The 17,475-nt window shown below is 35.8% G+C and overlaps 3 protein-coding genes across 8 annotated transcripts; 1 reads left to right on the forward strand and 2 right to left on the reverse strand.

The window, feature by feature from the left end:
* Positions 1-586: 586 nt before the first annotated feature.
* Positions 587-4,465, forward strand: LOC121794480. Of its 3 annotated transcripts, none has more exons than XR_006049294.1 (6): positions 587-854; positions 940-1,043; positions 1,978-2,075; positions 2,808-2,981; positions 3,074-3,171; positions 3,466-4,465. XR_006049294.1 is itself a non-coding variant. In XM_042192658.1 (5 exons), exons 1-4 carry the CDS (start codon positions 647-649, stop codon positions 2,950-2,952), a joined length of 555 nt encoding a protein of 184 aa, XP_042048592.1. In that variant the 5' UTR covers positions 587-646; the 3' UTR covers positions 2,953-2,981; positions 3,074-3,387. The 3 variants fall into 3 exon arrangements, 1 of the variants encoding a protein (XP_042048592.1); XR_006049295.1 differs by having other exon boundaries at positions 3,505-4,464; XM_042192658.1 differs by lacking the exon at positions 3,466-4,465 and having other exon boundaries at positions 3,074-3,387.
* Positions 4,466-4,896: 431 nt separating this feature from the next.
* Positions 4,897-6,477, reverse strand: LOC121794482 (cyclin-dependent kinase inhibitor 3-like). Its single transcript, XM_042192659.1, has 3 exons — positions 6,065-6,477; positions 5,235-5,372; positions 4,897-5,141 (listed from the first exon to the last, which is right to left on the reverse strand). The coding sequence occupies exons 1-3, from the start codon at positions 6,301-6,303 to the stop codon at positions 5,072-5,074; spliced, it is 447 nt and encodes a 148-aa protein (XP_042048593.1). The 5' UTR covers positions 6,304-6,477; the 3' UTR covers positions 4,897-5,071.
* A 3,528-nt stretch (positions 6,478-10,005) lies between these two features.
* On the reverse strand, positions 10,006-17,076 carry LOC121794483 (transcriptional corepressor LEUNIG_HOMOLOG-like). Of its 4 annotated transcripts, XM_042192660.1 has the most exons (19): positions 16,639-17,060; positions 16,483-16,546; positions 16,311-16,408; positions 15,850-15,947; positions 15,566-15,675; positions 15,169-15,455; positions 14,999-15,074; positions 14,794-14,902; positions 14,284-14,333; positions 13,946-14,194; positions 13,035-13,106; positions 12,599-12,820; positions 12,282-12,420; positions 12,085-12,191; positions 11,720-11,869; positions 11,210-11,365; positions 10,986-11,105; positions 10,687-10,884; positions 10,006-10,439 (listed from the first exon to the last, which is right to left on the reverse strand). In XM_042192660.1, the coding sequence occupies exons 3-19, from the start codon at positions 16,340-16,342 to the stop codon at positions 10,296-10,298; spliced, it is 2,319 nt and encodes a 772-aa protein (XP_042048594.1). In that variant the 5' UTR covers positions 16,343-16,408; positions 16,483-16,546; positions 16,639-17,060; the 3' UTR covers positions 10,006-10,295. The 4 variants fall into 4 exon arrangements, with proteins under 4 accessions (XP_042048594.1, XP_042048596.1, XP_042048597.1 ...); XM_042192662.1 differs by lacking the exon at positions 16,483-16,546 and having other exon boundaries at positions 16,923-17,076; XM_042192663.1 differs by lacking the exon at positions 16,483-16,546 and having other exon boundaries at positions 16,846-17,060.
* Positions 17,077-17,475: the final 399 nt, after the last annotated feature.

Below are 17,475 nucleotides of genomic sequence, written 5' to 3' on the forward strand. Positions count from 1 at the left end.
TTTTACAAAAAGCCTATGCAAGTATAAAACACATAGGCTGCAACATACCACACACAATTCTCAGTACATACAAAGAAAACTGACATAAACTTTACTTTTAATCAACTGGACTTTACAATAAGGTCACAATTTTTTAGCCATGATACTGACGATTCCCACAAAAAAGGGCACAACAGACTTTTCATAGATTTTAACAATTCTAAAATAGTAGCACTGAATGTAATATACTACTATAATTTGTAACTATCAAAATTATTTTATAATTTAATCAGTACTTATTAGTATATTTATTACTCCATCCGTCCCTGCAAAGTATATGAATATTTGGTTCGACTTGAGTTTTAATGCATAATTGAAAAGTAAAATAAAAACAGAAAGAAAAAGTTTTTAAAGTACTATTTAGTGGAGAAAGAGTTTTTAAAGTATTAGAGAAAAATGAGTTTCCAAAATTAGAAAGTTAGATGTATTAAAAAAGAAATAGTTTATATTTTTATAAATAAATAAGTTCACAGTCATTCTTCATTAATATTTATTTCAATCGAAAAAAATAAAGAATCTTGCAGCCCAAATTTTATCATACAGAATGGCCCCAAATATTGGCCCAATACTTGTTGTAAATTGCAGAGACTGATGATGCGTTGCGGCAATGGATGCATACAAATGGTTCCGGCGAAGTGTTTCTAATCTGAATAAGGCGTCGTTGCCCTCCGTCGCGGCCGCTTCCAGCGCTAGCAAAAGTTCCGAAAACAAATTACAACCCCAAGAAGAGGATAAAATCTATGGAATCACAGAGAAATTAATCGAATTGGTCAAATCATTCTCTATTGACACCTTCAGGAACTTCGCTCTTCCTGGTATTCTCTCTCGCTTGATCTATGTGAGCGTGTGTGTGTAAGTTATTTAGGTTTAGACATTGTTGAATGCTTGGTGGTTTCGCAGACGAGGAAGAAAGTGGCTCTGATGTTGGAAAGTCTGGGAATGTACGGATGGATCTTTCTGACTGGCAAGAAACTCATGCTATTCTTGTCCTTTCCAGAGTCAAGGTATGTTTCTTTTATTATTTTATTTATTTAATTTTGAAGATTTTCTCCCAGGAGCAGAAGAGGGAGACTTAATTGATGATATGTATTATGCTTATGCATCATAAATTTTGTTGAGAATTTACTAAATTTTGCTTATGCTGGGGATTGCTGACCTTATTTCTAGAGAAATATTATCCAACATGTGGTTAGGTGGTTCAATAGGAAAGTATCACTGGAGAAAAGGATTTGAAGAGGGGCCATTCACGAGATATATCTATGCTTTCCTGGGCTGTCTCAAACAGTTAAACTATGAACCTTTTTATGTTTGGTGAAGTAATTTGAGTTGGAGTGATTGGAGAGTGATGCAGATTGCCTTGTGTATCTAAAATGTACTGTAATTTTTGTTGCATTAGCATTTGGTTTGAAAACTAAAGAGGCTATTAAGGAAGAAAGGGAATAAGAGTTATGAGGGTGATGATGGCAAAGGGAAGGTTATCAATTTATCATGGTATTGTTGCTTATGTGAATCATTAGTAGCCCCTTTTCGAAGTACTATTAGGCTTCCCAATATCATCTTCGAGGATTGATTTTCTTTCAATTAATTGATTGGCTTCATGGCAGCCATAGCAAGTGTGTAGTTAAGCAAATGATGCTTAAATGACTGGATTATTTATGAGGTTTAGCAGAATTTGCAATTTTTCATTGAAGTTTGTCTAAAGTTTACCACTAAAGCAGCCTCATTTTTACCAATGAAATGTCACAGTTTTATTGCTGAACATATTGAGGACGATGTAATTGCAAAATATTAAATGGCGTGTTGTAATTGTAACGTTTTAAAAGTCCTACAAAAATTGCAAATTAGGGTAGAAGTTCTGTTTTTCTTCTTCTGGAAACTAACTCGAAGAATGTTGGTTAGTTATTTTCTTACCAAAAACACTATTAATCTTTTCCTCAGGAACTTGCGCAACTACGATTTCAATTATGCCCTCGCTATTTGAAGGAAAAGCAGTTTTGGAGAATATATTTTACTCTTGTTAGGAGTTTGGTGGTGGAGTGAGTTCTCTGACCTATATAAGCTCTGTAAATTGTGTAATATAGTAGTTGGTAACTATTCTTATGCCAGTCATTGCTGAATTTGCAAGTGTTTGATGAGGAACTAGATGACCATTTATTAGTGTCATATAGATAATGGCATTTAATTATTTGATTCAGAACTATAGTCTATTACTGCCAGAGTGGTAGGGTATCTGTTTTTAATCTTCTCATATTGAACCACTTACCAAATCTAATCGATTCTCAATAAAATAACCCAACTAATATGAGAGTTTTATACCGTCTCTCCCAAGATGTTGATTTAAGGAGGTCCACTAGATAGATATGTACCTCATCTTGTAAGATTGGTGAAGTCGAACCAAATTTGTCTTATTTAGTTGAACCTGAGCTTTTTGAGATCATTTTAATAATGATACAAAGAAACTGAAATCATTGCAAATTTCAATCAAATTGCTCAATAATCTACTTTTAAACCATATGAATAAACTGCCACTTTGCTAAAACTTAAATGGTGTGTTTAGATTTGTCCTGTTGTGCTTTTTTAAGATATGCATAACTAATAAATTTTATGTGGTTACATAGCAACCCCTAACGTCCCACCTACACCAAATCTGTCATTTTTTGTGGGCATGGTCATACGATGTCTCATATTCTCATGCGATTTTTTCTGTGAGCATGACTACACGAAATTCCATAGGATTATATATATGCCTTATCTTGCTTTATGGCCAGATATGATCTTCATGCTGTAAGAGTAGCCATGCTCAAGCAGATCAGATCGGAAAGCGAGACTTTGTCTAACAGTAGTGCCTGTGAAGTTGAAATGTCTGACACAAAATTGGTACCTCCTTCGGACTCGGCAACTTCAGTGGAATAGATGTTGTCTTCAAATTTGTAAAATTTAGGGTAGGGTACTACTTTGCGCCCTGTTCACATACTAAGTTTCTTTTATGTTTCTTCCGCTATGTATGATTAAGTTGCATAACTTGATGTTTCAGCTTTATCTGTTTGGGGAACCTCTGGGATGTGCGTGGAGAGAAATTATTATATAGTATGGAACTCTTTCTGGGAGGCCACCTGGATTTTGTGATAAATGGTAATCCTCAATACTCTAGTGGATATACGTTGATTCTTTTACAGCTGAGATTATTAGACAATTTCACAGTGTATCGAAGAATCATTTGTTGGCTCTTTTTGTGCTAGTTTATCGTGACATCGTCCGTGGAAACTTGAAATGTAACGAAATTCCCCGTGTAACACTGAAGTCTATGCTGAAACTTAAAGCAATACCAATTGCTCATCATTTCTTGTATATCTTGCATACTAGTTTGCTCATAATTTCTTGTATATCTTGATCTTCCCTTTCGAGTGATTGTTTTGATTTCTGCAGAGTGAATAACTTTCTGAAAATATTTTACTCCCTGATCAGAAAATGACTTTGGGAAGGAGCCACTTTTACCAATCTATATCAGGTACATGAACTGCAAGTTTCAAGTTTAAATGATAGAACTACATTTTACTTAAAGTAATCTGATTTAAAAAATTATACACACTGTTTATTATCAAATAAACTCGTAATTCTTGAATCCATCGAAGCGTGAGGTGGATTTGAAGATTCATAAATCTTATATTTGGTGTTTAATCAAATCCTAATCGAGGATTAATAAACTGTAGTTACGCAAGTTTTTGCCTTGGTTGGTGGTGGTACTTACTCTACCCTACAATCAGTATACTGCTTGTTTGATGAACGTTCATTTATATAGAATGAATGACAGGTAGTTGAGCAATAAATAGTTGCAATAGTAGTACTAATTATTTGGTCATGTGTGTTAATTCAATCTTGTTGTTGCGATGATGGAATTGATAAGCTTTAAAAAGAAGTAAAAGGGAGTATCACTTGTGTCACAAGAGAGAATATGATTCGACTTTCAAGACATTTTGGCAGACTCGTGACAATAAATACTCTGCTTCGAGTCTATGTTCCATGTGAACAACCAACCCAAATGTATACATACATGTATACGTACATGTATCATCAAGGAGGTTGGTCAGGTAAAAATTTGAAAAATGTACCCTCTCTCTGCAGCAGAGTTGTCATCACCACAAGTTTGAGAGACAAGGGACAAAATACAGTGAAAATTCATTTCATGTAAACCCCCACTCTCTGCTGACAACGTTCAGATCAAATAGTGTGAGATTCGTTTGGGAAATTTTATGTTACCCGTGATTTCTCACTCAATCTTCTTGCTCTTTACCTCTCTATATATCTATCTCACAATTCCTCATTTTCAACAATATTTCAAATCATGCAAGTACATTATTTTTGGAGTGATTAGTGTTCCTTTGGGACTTCATATTTTCTTTTTCTTTTTTCTCTTTTTTACTTTAATTTTTTTCATTATTCTCTTTCATACTTCATTTCTATTCACTTTACAATCTAAATATATCATTTTTACCCCAAAAGTAATGACTTATTTATAGCTGGAAGCGGGATGAAGTTGCTTTACTCAGGAATCAGGATGGAGTGGAGAGAGTATTATTTCTAGAAAGTCTTTGGTCTGACACAATTTTATGGAGTACTCCCTCCGTCCCGGACTACTTGCACTTATTTCCTTTCTGAGCGTCCCAAGTTATTTGCACTATTTCCATTTTTAGTAAAAATTTTCACCTACAGCCGTAATATTTGACTTTGCTATACACTCATTCCTTAATCTCCGTGCCGAAAATGAAACGTGCGAGTAGTGCGGGACGGAGGGAGTAGTATTTTTTCGTTGTCGCATTGTTATTGAAAGGGTAGTAGTACTACCATAAAACAGCAGGATTTTCAAGGAAGTATATTATTATTGGATCTTAAAAGGAGAATTACACATGAAAAATACGTATTTACAAGGGTAGGAAACTTGAATGATTGATTGCACTTTCTAGGGAATTCCTACATGTGTATTGTTAGTGACCAAACAAACAGCCCTACTTTCTTCCAAATAAACACACTCATTTTATGGCCTCACTGCTACCCATTCGTAGCGTCCACGCAGCGCCAAATCTTTCACAATATCAAAATTGTACCTGCAATTCAAACACACACAACACAAAATATAGTGATGAATTGAAGAAGAAGATGAGCTTCTTGACACCTAAAAAAGGTGTAAAGCACCATACTTTTCGGCAAAACGGCGTTGCACCAATTGGTCCTCGCGGGCGAAAAACTCCTCCAGTTCATGGGCAGGAGGAGCGATCCTAACATATGCGTTTTGTGCCATTCGACTCGAACATGTCCTAGTTATGGCCGCGGTGGAACTGCAGTCAACAAAATTACAAATGTGCCACTGGATATGATGTTCTTGTCAATGGGAGTGAAAGTGAATAAGGCAAGTGGGGTTAGGTTAGTGATGCACATGGAAATAAATATTGTTACATATCATATCATTAAAACAACCAATCTGTGACAGCCGCTGCTAACCATTTTGCGAAAGCTATTTTCTGAAGTTTCCTTTTCTGGCAACTTTCCGAATTTAAATAGTAGAAATATTTATTCAACGGTCCCAAACTCTCATTCATATTCACTGAGAGAGGTGAATCGCATCACTCACTAACCGAAACAACTGCTTTCACTCACTAAGTCTAATATACACACTTCAACCACCACTCACTTCCAGATTCAAAAAGTATTAACCCTTTTTACTACTACTACTACTACTAATATTTAAATCACATACATACTTGGAATTCGATTTTGGTAAAGCTCAAACACAAACACTACGTCGAAAAACTAAGAAATGAGTTTATAAGGTCGAGGAATTTAGGTCAAGTATAATTTTTCCCCTAAAAAACAATTTGGCGAAAACAAAAAAGGAGAATTTTATTCGAGTGAGTGACTACAACGCAAAAGTTAATTAAAACATGGAGTAGTTATCAAAGTGATTGTGAAAACATAATTGCATACAAAAAAGTAAGGGATAAAAAATGCAACAGAGAGAGGAAGAGAGAACCTTTGTCGAACATCAGAATCCAGATTATTTGGTAACTCCTCATGCCTTCCAATTTCGGCGTCTTCTTCACCTCTGCAACCGTAGCTGCGTCGTGATTTTTCTAGGCGGCGGGAGCGGAGCTGGGCGGATGAAAGGCGCTGAAAGAGGGCTAGGGCTTTGGTGTGGGTGCGAATACCGAGGTAGGACTGTGAGGCATCTACGTCAGGCGTCATCTCTGCTTTCTTCGTGCATTTTCCCATGGCTACTATGGAATATGGATCCCTCGAAGCGCGTTAAAAAGCGTGAGGACTATACTCAAATTTTCATGTAGAGAGAGAGAGGCACAGGCGTAGTCATATTGTGTGAGGTGAAGTCAGAGGAGGGTACAGTATGTTCTGATATGGTGTATTTTCACCTCGCTTCTCAATTATGTAAAATGTTTATATTGCCCTTAAGGCTTACGCCATCTATATTAGCATTACTGTATTTGACTCTACCACAACTTCTAAGACATGAAGAAAAGAGAATTGATAATGTAGAATACTCCATGAAACATTATCCAAGTTTGATTTGGCGGCGTGAAATTTAAGAAATATATAAAGAAAAATGAATTGAAAAAATTAATGGAACAAGGGTCCCATATTTATATAATAGTTTTATAATAGAATGTGAGTATAAAGAGTTAGTGGAAAGTGAAGTCTATTTACCAAAACTAGAAAAAAAACAAAGTGGACAACTTTTCTAGGACGGACCAAAATGGTAAAACTGGACAATATTTCACGACTAGAGGGAGTATGAAGAAAAGAGAATTGAAAAAGTTAATGCAGTGTATGTATCACTTTTATATATTAGTTTTATAATAGAATGTGAGGGTAATGAATTAGTGGAAATTGAGATCCACTTACCAAATGAAAAAAAAAAACAAAGTAAACAATATTTTATGGACGGACCGAAATGGTAAATATGGACAACATTTGGTGGAAGGAAGGAGTAGTAAATAATTCTAGATTACAAAATCAAGATGAGTACTCCTAGGTGGTGTTCGGTTTGCAAGATAAAATAATACCAAGATATAATCTAGGATTGAGTTGTGAGATTATTTTAGTCATAATGGGTTAGGCTATGACTAATTATCCATCTAGGATTGAGTTGTGTGGTTGAATCTCGTGAACCAAACACACAACAAATTTAATCTCAGATACAATCTTGCAAACCGAACACCCCCTAGTTTCTACGGCAAATGACAAAAAAATGATGTAGTTTGGTCAAATTTTGATTAATCCTACAATTTTTAAAAATGGCCAATTATATCGAGTATAACTTTGATATTTTTCTCATTTGTCTCATAGCAAAAAATCATCATGATATGTTTCTGAATTTATCAACATAATGCATACATATGTAAAAATTAAGGATATACTCCTAATTGACTGAATGTATTGAATGACGTTTAAATAGTGAAATGTTATGTTCGCATAATATTCTTCGTTTGCTAAAAAACATACATAATTTCTCTTAAATCATAAACTAGGAGGCAATTGAGAAAAATGTCAAAGTTATGATATGTAGTATACTACAAAATTACTAATTTTACCATTTCGTAAAGTTGCGGACTAGACTAGAATTTGACCAAAGTTTACCGCTTTTTTTTGCCATTTACCCTAGTTTTTAGTAGTATTGGGTTATTTATCAAAATTATTATAAGACGTTAAACGATAAAATTACCCTTATTGCCATATATGATCGTTAAGTTTGCTAAAGTAATGCTTTATTAATTAAACATAACCTGTTTTTGCAACTTAGAGCTAGTTTGCAATTTGTTGTTTCAACCAAGTCTGAAACACAACAAATTTTGGCAAAGCAAGAACAAGAAATCGAGGGCAAAATTAAAATCGAATTATCAGCAACAAAGAAGAAGAGCTCAAAGCTTCGAACAAGGAAATGCAGCAAAAATACGGATCAAGAAATATTGAACCAAAAAAAACCACCGAATAAAGATTAGCAAAAACATAAGTATAAATCAAGCAATCAAGCCAAAAAACACAATTTTTTTTTTCAAAACCAGTGTTTTAAAAACCGGACCGGCCGGTTCGACCGGTCCGACCGTGAACCGATAGGTAGTCCGGTCCGGTTCACCTATTTAGACCAGTGTGAGGTTGAGCCACCGAGAACCGTTTGAACCGGCCGGTTGGACCGGTCTGGCCGGAAACCGGTTTTTGCCTTTTGTATTCAAAATTTTAAAAACTTGTTGTTGGAAGGGCTTGAACTCATAACCTCCACTCCAATTAACAAGAGCTTAACAACTCCACCACAATCCCCACATGGAAAAATAAGAACATTAAATAATGTTATACATAGAATATTAATATTTTTATTTAAACCAACTAATAATTCATTTATTTTATATTTTTTATGTAATTATTTATTATGATACATATAATTATCATCCTCTAAATTTTATCTATACTTTCCTAGTTACTATATTATTACTATAACCCTTATTACTATCGTTATATTATACTCTCTCCGTCCCATGTTACTTGCACTGTTGTTTTTCGGCTCGTCACAAACTCCTTACACTATTTATAGTTTAAGTTAGAATTAATGCATTCAATTAACATGTTAATTTAAGTTAAGAGCTCCTTTATTAAGTGATGTCTCATTACACTTAAAATTCTTATTTAGTTACACTAAAAAATCAATCCCAAATTTACGGCCTAAAATGAAAAGTGTGAATAACATGGGACGGAGGGAGTAAGATTCGATTTTTTCAATATATTTATTTATTATAGTTTATTATTTACTAAATATATATTTTTATAGCATATATTTAATTTATGTAGCCTAACTATTGATATTAAAGTATTCTTTTGTTTAAACTAACTAATAATTTGTATTCGATTATTCCACCACATACATTTTTTTTGAATTAATATAAATTTGATTTATTTTTATATGTAAAATATTTAATTTTTATTCACACTAACTAATAATTTGTATATTTTATTATACACTAAATTTTAATGTTTTATATTTGTATATATACTAATTATTTATAAGATTGAATGTTTTTGTGATACATTATTGATCATATTTTATTATTTATTATATTGGACACTATATTTTACATTATAAATTGAATTATACATATTTGTAACAGTAAAACGGTTCAATCAGTGATTAAACCGGTCCGACCGGTTGAACCATGAACCAGTAGCTTCACCAGTTCGTTTACGGGTCCGATTTTTAAAACATTGGTCAAAACGAACTTGAGCGTCGGAGAAAGAGACCTGGTAACCGATCATCATTGTCTCAACCAAAAAACAAATCGAGTGTCCTAGAAGGAGACGATTGAGACACTGATAAATATATTTGAGTATTGAAAAAAAAATTATGCCCTCGAACAAAACCAAATCGTTAACTAATTTGCAAAATCCCTCTTGATGCACGACCATGAACTCGAATGTCAGCGTGCACTTTGGAGGAGAAACTAGAGCCTAAATTCACTTATCTGATGTGGTTTCTCCACATATATGTAGGATAAAAAAAATACAGGAGTATATAATTTTCATATGTTTAAAACAAAATTGGACTTTAATATAGCGTTTTAGTTACCAATTAAGTGAAAATCGCTTTAAAATTCACTTAAAATTAAGTGAAAATCGTTTTAGTCTGAAAACATGCATTTTTATTATTGTTTTTCTTTCTATGTTTTTGAGAAAAGCCCAAAAGTAAGTTATTGGTCTGACTTATTGTTCTCCATGATCATGTCAGTATTGTGTGGAAACATCTTTCATTTTTGTAACTGGCATTGGCATTGCATAGATAGGGAGGAAAATAGTAGAGATTCTATAGCGCTTCAATATACAGGTGTTATTTCAATAAAACTCCCTAGCCTCATCACCGATAATACAAGTGCATCTAGTGATCCGACCACAAATTAAGCAGAGAAACAAGTTAAGTAGCAAAAAATCAATGGCAATTTTCGATTGTGGAGCAGAACTGCACATTTTCAGCTGTTGGTGTTAGTGGTGAACTAGGTAAATTAGTTGGGGAGGAGCAGAGATGAATGTAAATGTTTAGTGAATGTATCCTGTTCTGCTCCCTCTTGTTGGCTCCTTAACACTGCTTCTCTATTTGCTCTATACTATATATATAAACTCAAAAGAGGCATATTGCAATATTGATACAAGCTAGTGACTCTGAAACTTCCCAAAGAGATTACAAATCTCCCAAGAAAAATCATCCACCCTTATTTCCACAGCTTAACAGAACTGTCGTGGCTAGCTGAGGCAACCATTCCTGTCAGAGGTGACTGTGCCAAAGAAGCTATTATATTCTCATGAGCAGGAACCGTCATGCTTTTGTTCTCTACCATGTTCCACAACTCCAAAGCCTACAACACAACAGGGTTATTCAGAGGTCAGTCTCCACCTCAACTGCCATCCCAGACATAATAACATAACCGTGGGGGCTGAGCACAGCTGATGAACAAATGAAAGCTAAGAAAAAAAATCCAGTTATCTGACATCATATGTAGTAACATATTAGACAACCAAAATAGGCAAGGGCATATATGTGCTTGAGTGTGGCTTGAAATGTCTGTGTGTGTGAGAGAGAGAGAAAAAGAAAGAGTTGGCTACCCGCAGCCCTCCAATCACCAAGAGAGCAGAATAACTTGGATGGAAAACACAAGAATGAAATTGGTTTCCATTAGAATTAAGCTCATGTATGCACTCTCCAGAGGCCAATGACCAAACTTTAATGCTGTCCTCACTGACGGAAGCCAATAGGTCACCGTTAAGATCCCAGCAAAGATAGTTGACGACACCAGAATGTCCCTAATGAATCACCAAAAGTTATAAGAGATGAAAAATAAATTAATTGCATTGCTTAACCCCTGGAGGCCTAAACCAAGATGTCCATAGTACGCAGAAAAAACCTGGAATGAATGTGTTTTCCTGTCGTTTTCCACATCAAAGATGGAAACCACCTTGTCTGAAGCAGCTGCCAGTAGATGACCCGTTATAGGCTGAAACCTCACTTGTGCACTTCCTCCTTGCTGCACGCAGTCAACAAGATTATATTTGGAATTGCGCCTCATTGAACTGAAACTAATGAGGATGAAGATATTTATAGACAACATATAGAAGTTAGATACCCAACCTTGGACATGCGAGTGCAGGTGAATGGGCTAATACTCCAATAACGTATCTCATTTTTACTATCACAGAAACAAAAAAGATCGTTCTTTTTTGGATGGAAATCAAGGGACATGATGTGGGAACTATGCCCGGTGTAAGCTTGCAGACAATAGCTTGGCTGTGCAAAAGAATAAAATGAGCAGAATAAGTGCCTCTAACTACGGATATGAATTCAGTATAATCAGAATCAGAAGCATGCAGTTTCATAGTATATAAACAGTGCGCGCATCTTTATATATAAAAATGATGAATATTGCGATAATGCATTTCTTATATTACAGTTATGCATTTTTATGACCACTGCACATCATACAAAAGATCAGTGGTCCAAATTAAATTCTACATAAGACGGGAGGGGAGGTTGCTATATGTGTGTGTGTGTGTGAGCAGACACATGCTTAAATAGTTTTCTGCCAGCCATAAAAAATCTAACAAGTTAAAAATTATCAAACAGAAGGCAAGAGGTCATTACGTTAGCTGCATCCCACAATCTAACAGACTTGTCAAATGAAGCCGTAGCAAGTTGAGTAGAATTCGGCCGGAAGCGAACATCAGTAATTAAGTACTGGTGTTCTTCTGGGGTGGACTCTGTTTGTAAAGTATCCATATTCCAAAGAACAGCCTAATCCAAGGACAAAGAGTGAGTAGAAAAGTATGGGAAAATGTATCTAACCATAAATAGATCACTGTTCATCTAGTTACCCATGTACGAATATATAATACAGTATTAAATCAATTCAATAGACCTAACTCTTTTGGCAAAAATGCAAACAGCAATATAGTATAATGACATGGAACACATCCAGTTAACTGAAACACTATTTATAATTACCCTACCTTCTTGTCGTGCCCTGCACTAGCCAACAACTTCCCATCGGAAGAAAAATGGCAGCAAGTCACTTTATTTCTTGTCCGAATGCAACCAACTTCTCCAAATGAAAAACCTTGAATAGGACACAATCATTTAAGTAACATATAGAAATAGAAGCTGTATGAAGCAGTCAACAGCAACATGCCTAGATATCATATCCCACCTTTAGAAGTCTCAGTTTTATGCCCAGTAAGATTTTGTTTCAAAGAACCATACATATTACCATCTACCCCATCATGAGACAAGAAGGATTCTACATTATCTTCAAGGGAGCCAACGTCACCAAAGTTCTCCAAATCATCCTATGAAAAATATGTATAAAAAACCAATGTATTATAATGAAGGCTCCATATTGAATGCTCCAAAAAAAATGAAATATAAAAAAGTACTGAAATCTCATGAACATTTAAGATACCAACTAGTTAGGTGAAAATAAAATTCAAAATGAATTGAGTAATTCATGACAAAACTGAGCCTCACAAGCTGATTTGTAGATGATGCAATTACACCAGCTCCATCTCCACCATACATCATCATACTCTTGGATACATTATTAGCATTATGCAGGCTGCTGGCTGTGGTCATCCCATCCCCAGGTGTATGTGTTGATTGTGGTGAACCTGGGGAGGGGCCCACCGTATTTCCAGTACCTGTGCTATTGGCAGGTCCAGACGAAGAGTGTTGTTTCCTTTTCCTATTATTCTGTTTCACAGTAAAGTATTCATCAGTTTATTATGTATGCCAAAAGTCAAGGCATCATCAGGAAGAAGGATCGGAAGTAAATGTTCTGAGGCTTGCGGTAGGAGCAGTTAGAACAAATAACAGAGAGATTACAGGATATCATTTGCCATAACTGAAATATTAGAAACATTCAGATAACTAAATTGGATCAACACATGCCCTTGGATTAACTAACCTGCTGCAATTGCTGCTGCTGCAACTGATCCTGTTGTTGTGAGGACGACTGCTGCATTTGGCCCATTTTCATCTGCTCAGAATGAAGAATATTACTTCCAAGTACAAACAAACTTATTATATGCCACTAATCATTAAGGGAGTCAATTATATTGTTCTGATGGGTAGAAGCACATCTTTAACATAGCAGTTTAAAACAAATCAAATCAGCATATCCCATTGTCCTGGTAAGAATTATTTATTATATGCAGTAGAGAAAGTAATAAGAGACAAACCTAATCATCTAGGGTAAACACATTTCCATTAGTCAGTCCCAAGACATGTACTTAAGGCTAGCAACTGGTTGTTGGAACTAACTTCAACCAAGAAGCCGAAGAAAAAAAAAAGAGAGAAGACAATTTAACCACCCATAAAAGCTGTGTTGGCATCATGCTTTACAAGCAAAGCCCTATTCTTTCTGCTGAAATTACAGAGATATGACACATACCCATCAAAACTTGGCATATTTTATCATCACGATTCACGAGTAGAGTACAGATATTAATTTACAGAGTTGACTCTTATTAAAAGCGAAAAGGTGCACTTTTAACTACAATTTAGTATCAGGCAAAATAATTTAGACCTAACAATCCCATCCCACACACCCGCCTTGTACCCTCAACCAAACTAGAAAATAAAAGATGGAAGAGTCTATACTCCATGTAATGCAGAAAAATTTAAACTGAGGCACCAAAACTACCATGCTAGCACTGTATACAATTTCTACAATGGCCACCATGGTATATATTGCAGCTTGATTTAGAAAATACATTTCCTGAGACCCAGAGCAGTTGCAAATGCCGAAATAAAAAAAATAGCACAGTCAAAGTTCAATTGTCATATTGTGCTGTTTAGAAATAAAGAGACAGTAACCTTAGGAGAATTTGACTGCACGGGGGAGCAAATAGATCCATCATTTCTTGGAGGTTGGCCATCTTTTGCATTAAAACTACCCCTCGGAACTCCTCCAAATCCATAGTTAGGTGAATTTCCAAGGTTACCCTGAGCTTGAGCCTGTGCAAGGGCTTGCTGCTGTTGTGATGCCAAAAGGAACTGGTTTGGGGTAGGCAGGTTGGGCTTTTGCACTTGCAAACCCAAACTTGGCCGTAATTGGTCAATTCCCTGTGTGATATGGTAAGTATCAGAACTCAAGAGTTTCGATTAGGTTCTTCGTCAAAAGAACAGTAGACAATAAAGCACAACAAACTTACGGTCAAAGGCCAACCCTTCAGTGGAAGACCAGTTACTCCTTGATTTAATCCTAACAATAAAAAAAGATTAGAAAGAGCAAGAGAGCACTTGCATATGACTTTAAGCAATATAACTTTGATGCCAGATGGAGCTATACGCAATCATAATATGCTCAAACTGGATAACATTAATCTTGTTACTTCATTACAATAACCAAACAACTGGAGTATAATTAAGCATGTAATTAAATTTGAACTTCCATCTCAACCATTTTAATGTTAAAAAACTATCTCCCCTAGTCAAGCAGAAGACAGTATAAAAAAAATTAAAATTGTAGTAGTAGAAACGATAACTACCCCCCCCCCCCCCCCTTTCAAAATGTTATAACAAAAACTCAATGAACATACTGCTTACATTTTACGATAGCTTATCATTAGCATGGATAAAGAGACATTCCGTAAACTAGTTCATGACAGCACTAAGAGTGAAACTGTGAAAAAAGAATATTTGGGCGAGGTCAGTAATATTACCTGCACCACCCAGTCCAGATTTTGACTGGAGAACCTGCCCATAAATCGACGATGGGTCCATAGGCAAAGATTTTTGTGTGGCACCCAAGTTAACTTCCCCTTTATTGTCCTGGACATGTCACATGACAAAATTACATTAATATGCTCTGGGAAAGGCAGTAGACCAAAGCTAAGAATCCAACAATAAATATGATTTGGTGCTTACAGTAGCCAGTTGAGGCCGCCCCTGCATTTGCTGCAAGGCTGCAGACATACCCCCAGAGTTGCCTTGTATCAACTGCCTGTTTCAACCATGGGAAAAGAAACTAATTTTAATTTAGATCAGTATAATAGCTTCAAATTCACTGGTGTTGAATTTGGTTATATCAGTTTTACCCTTGCTGACCAGAAGCTGATTTAAGAAGTGCCATCCTATTAGCCTCGATGAGGCCTGGAGATGTCTCTGAATCCATGGGGTGGGGATGCTTCATCCGTTCTTCATACATCTTCATAGCCAATACACTGGCAGATGGTTGGCCCATCATCCCCTCAGAATTCATGGGACCACCAAGTGGTGGATGATTAGGATCCCTTCTCTGTAATTGGGCACTGTGTTGCTGCATGAGTTGCAACTGCTGCATTTGAAGCTGCTGTTGTTGCTCTCTTTGTTTGATTTGTTGTGTCTAAGTTTAGTAGCAAAAATCACAAGAACCTATTAAATGGTGTGTTTGACACAAACAGCATGGTGCAAGCTCATAATGGAACTGTATAAGAGCTGCAAAATTTGACAAACCTCTATGTAAGCTGCAGCAGGTTCAGAATGCTTCTCGTTTGTCCTTGCGATGAAAATGTCCCAGAAAACAGACCACCATTCATAAAGAAATCCTCCTGGGGCATCAATAGCTAAAAATAGAACTAGTAGTTAGAAAGAAAGATATTATCCACAACACACGTATCTCTAATGTGAGGAAGCAGAATGCAGGCATAAGGCAAAGAATTAACAAAAAGATGCTTATCCAAATGCACAAGACACAAAAAAATAATCCAATCACATAAAATAATTAACAAATCCCTTACCCACAGGATCTGTAGCAACTTTTCCTTCTGTCATGAAAGTTTTCGCAGAATTATGCAGTTTTCTTTTCAACAAATAGTCGTGAATGTATACATCAAGCCTGTCAAAATTTATAGAAAGTGTGAGTCTTATTCGGCGGTGCTTCCTAGTAATCAAAACAAGAACACATCTAGAACTGTAAGCTCTTTTCAGTGGGCAAAATAACGAGCAGAAAACAGAGCTCTGGAGCCTTTAAATTCAAAGGCTTTAGTCATCAATAATGCTACCTATTGGAAAAAGGGTAGTGTTCCTAATCAGGAAATCATAAACATACAAACTTTCCAGTTTCGGGCATAAAAGGGTAAAGAAAGAACAATAAACAGAGTACATTAAGAAAGTATTCTGCAGGTAAGCTTTCTTATTTTCTATAATGGGAGCAAAATAAAGGAGAGAAGGTATGAACTAAATGTTTGAGAATCCTTACATTTTATCAGCTTCCCAGTTACTCTGAGCCATGATTTGATTTATTTTTCTTTCGAGAATTGGCTCCTCAATCCAGATTTAAAACGTAATCAAGCACGCCTAAAAGTGCAATTTAATCAGAAATCCCGTTACCTCAAAAGAGCTAGAAACCCTAATTTTGCGCACAAACTCACAAATTAGAGAGATCAAACCCAGCGATTACGATCATGCAGGATCCTGATCAGAACCGACCTCAAACTAAATTCACAGCACAATTAGCAGGAATCTAACTAAATTCACAAATTGTCGACAAGATCTCAACTGAACATAAAATGGTCAAGTTCGCATACTTATTTCTAAGGTCACTTCACAAAATCACAGACGCTTAAAAGTTAAAACCTCGTCAAAGTTTGTCCGTCGAATCACCAGAATTCCAAATTTCAAATCTATCGTGATATAGAATCAAGCTCTTCCTGGTTCTCCCAAACAATCTGACAGTTGTATACCCCTCAATTTCAAGCTAACATGCTTCTCAACAACTATTTCAATTTTAATACCTCTTTCAAATATAAACTTTATGATTCTAAAATCATAAACAAATAAACAGCAGAATTCACGGAGATGTTTAGACAACCGAATTTATAATTCATAAATTCCAGTGCGAAGAAGGAAGCATATGAGAGGCGAAAATATCGGCTACGGGAAGTCCGAAAAATTGCTGGAAATAGGTCATGTCGGGATCTGAGCCTGAGCTCTGGGAGGGGGAATCAAACGCGATGCTTATATAGGTGCCGAGGCTCGGATGGAGGTTCGGATTGAGGACTCCTTTAAATAAGAGGTTCGGAGTGGTAGAAATGTGAGCGCGTTATATATCGAACAGCTTTAATATTAGTGAAGTGGCGGTGGACTTACACGCGTGCCCAGTGCTGGCCTGTTGATGAGAAGTGTTCGGTGTTTAGGCACATTTGATTGTGATATGGTTCTCAACATAATTGCTGATCTGGATGCAATAGTGGTCTTGCAAGCTGTGGTGCGTCGTTTTTTTTTCTCTTTTCCTAAATCAATTGGCTTGGCTAGTGAAAAGTTTATGAATTTGATGTTTGGATTCTTTTCAATAAATATATGGTCTCATTTGTAGTCAAACTAAACAATATTACTCTCTCATACTCCTACCTTTTTAATTTGTC

Source organism: Salvia splendens, chromosome 3 (genome assembly GCF_004379255.2).
Source record: "Salvia splendens isolate huo1 chromosome 3, SspV2, whole genome shotgun sequence".
Taxonomy (NCBI): Eukaryota; Viridiplantae; Streptophyta; class Magnoliopsida; order Lamiales; family Lamiaceae; genus Salvia; species Salvia splendens.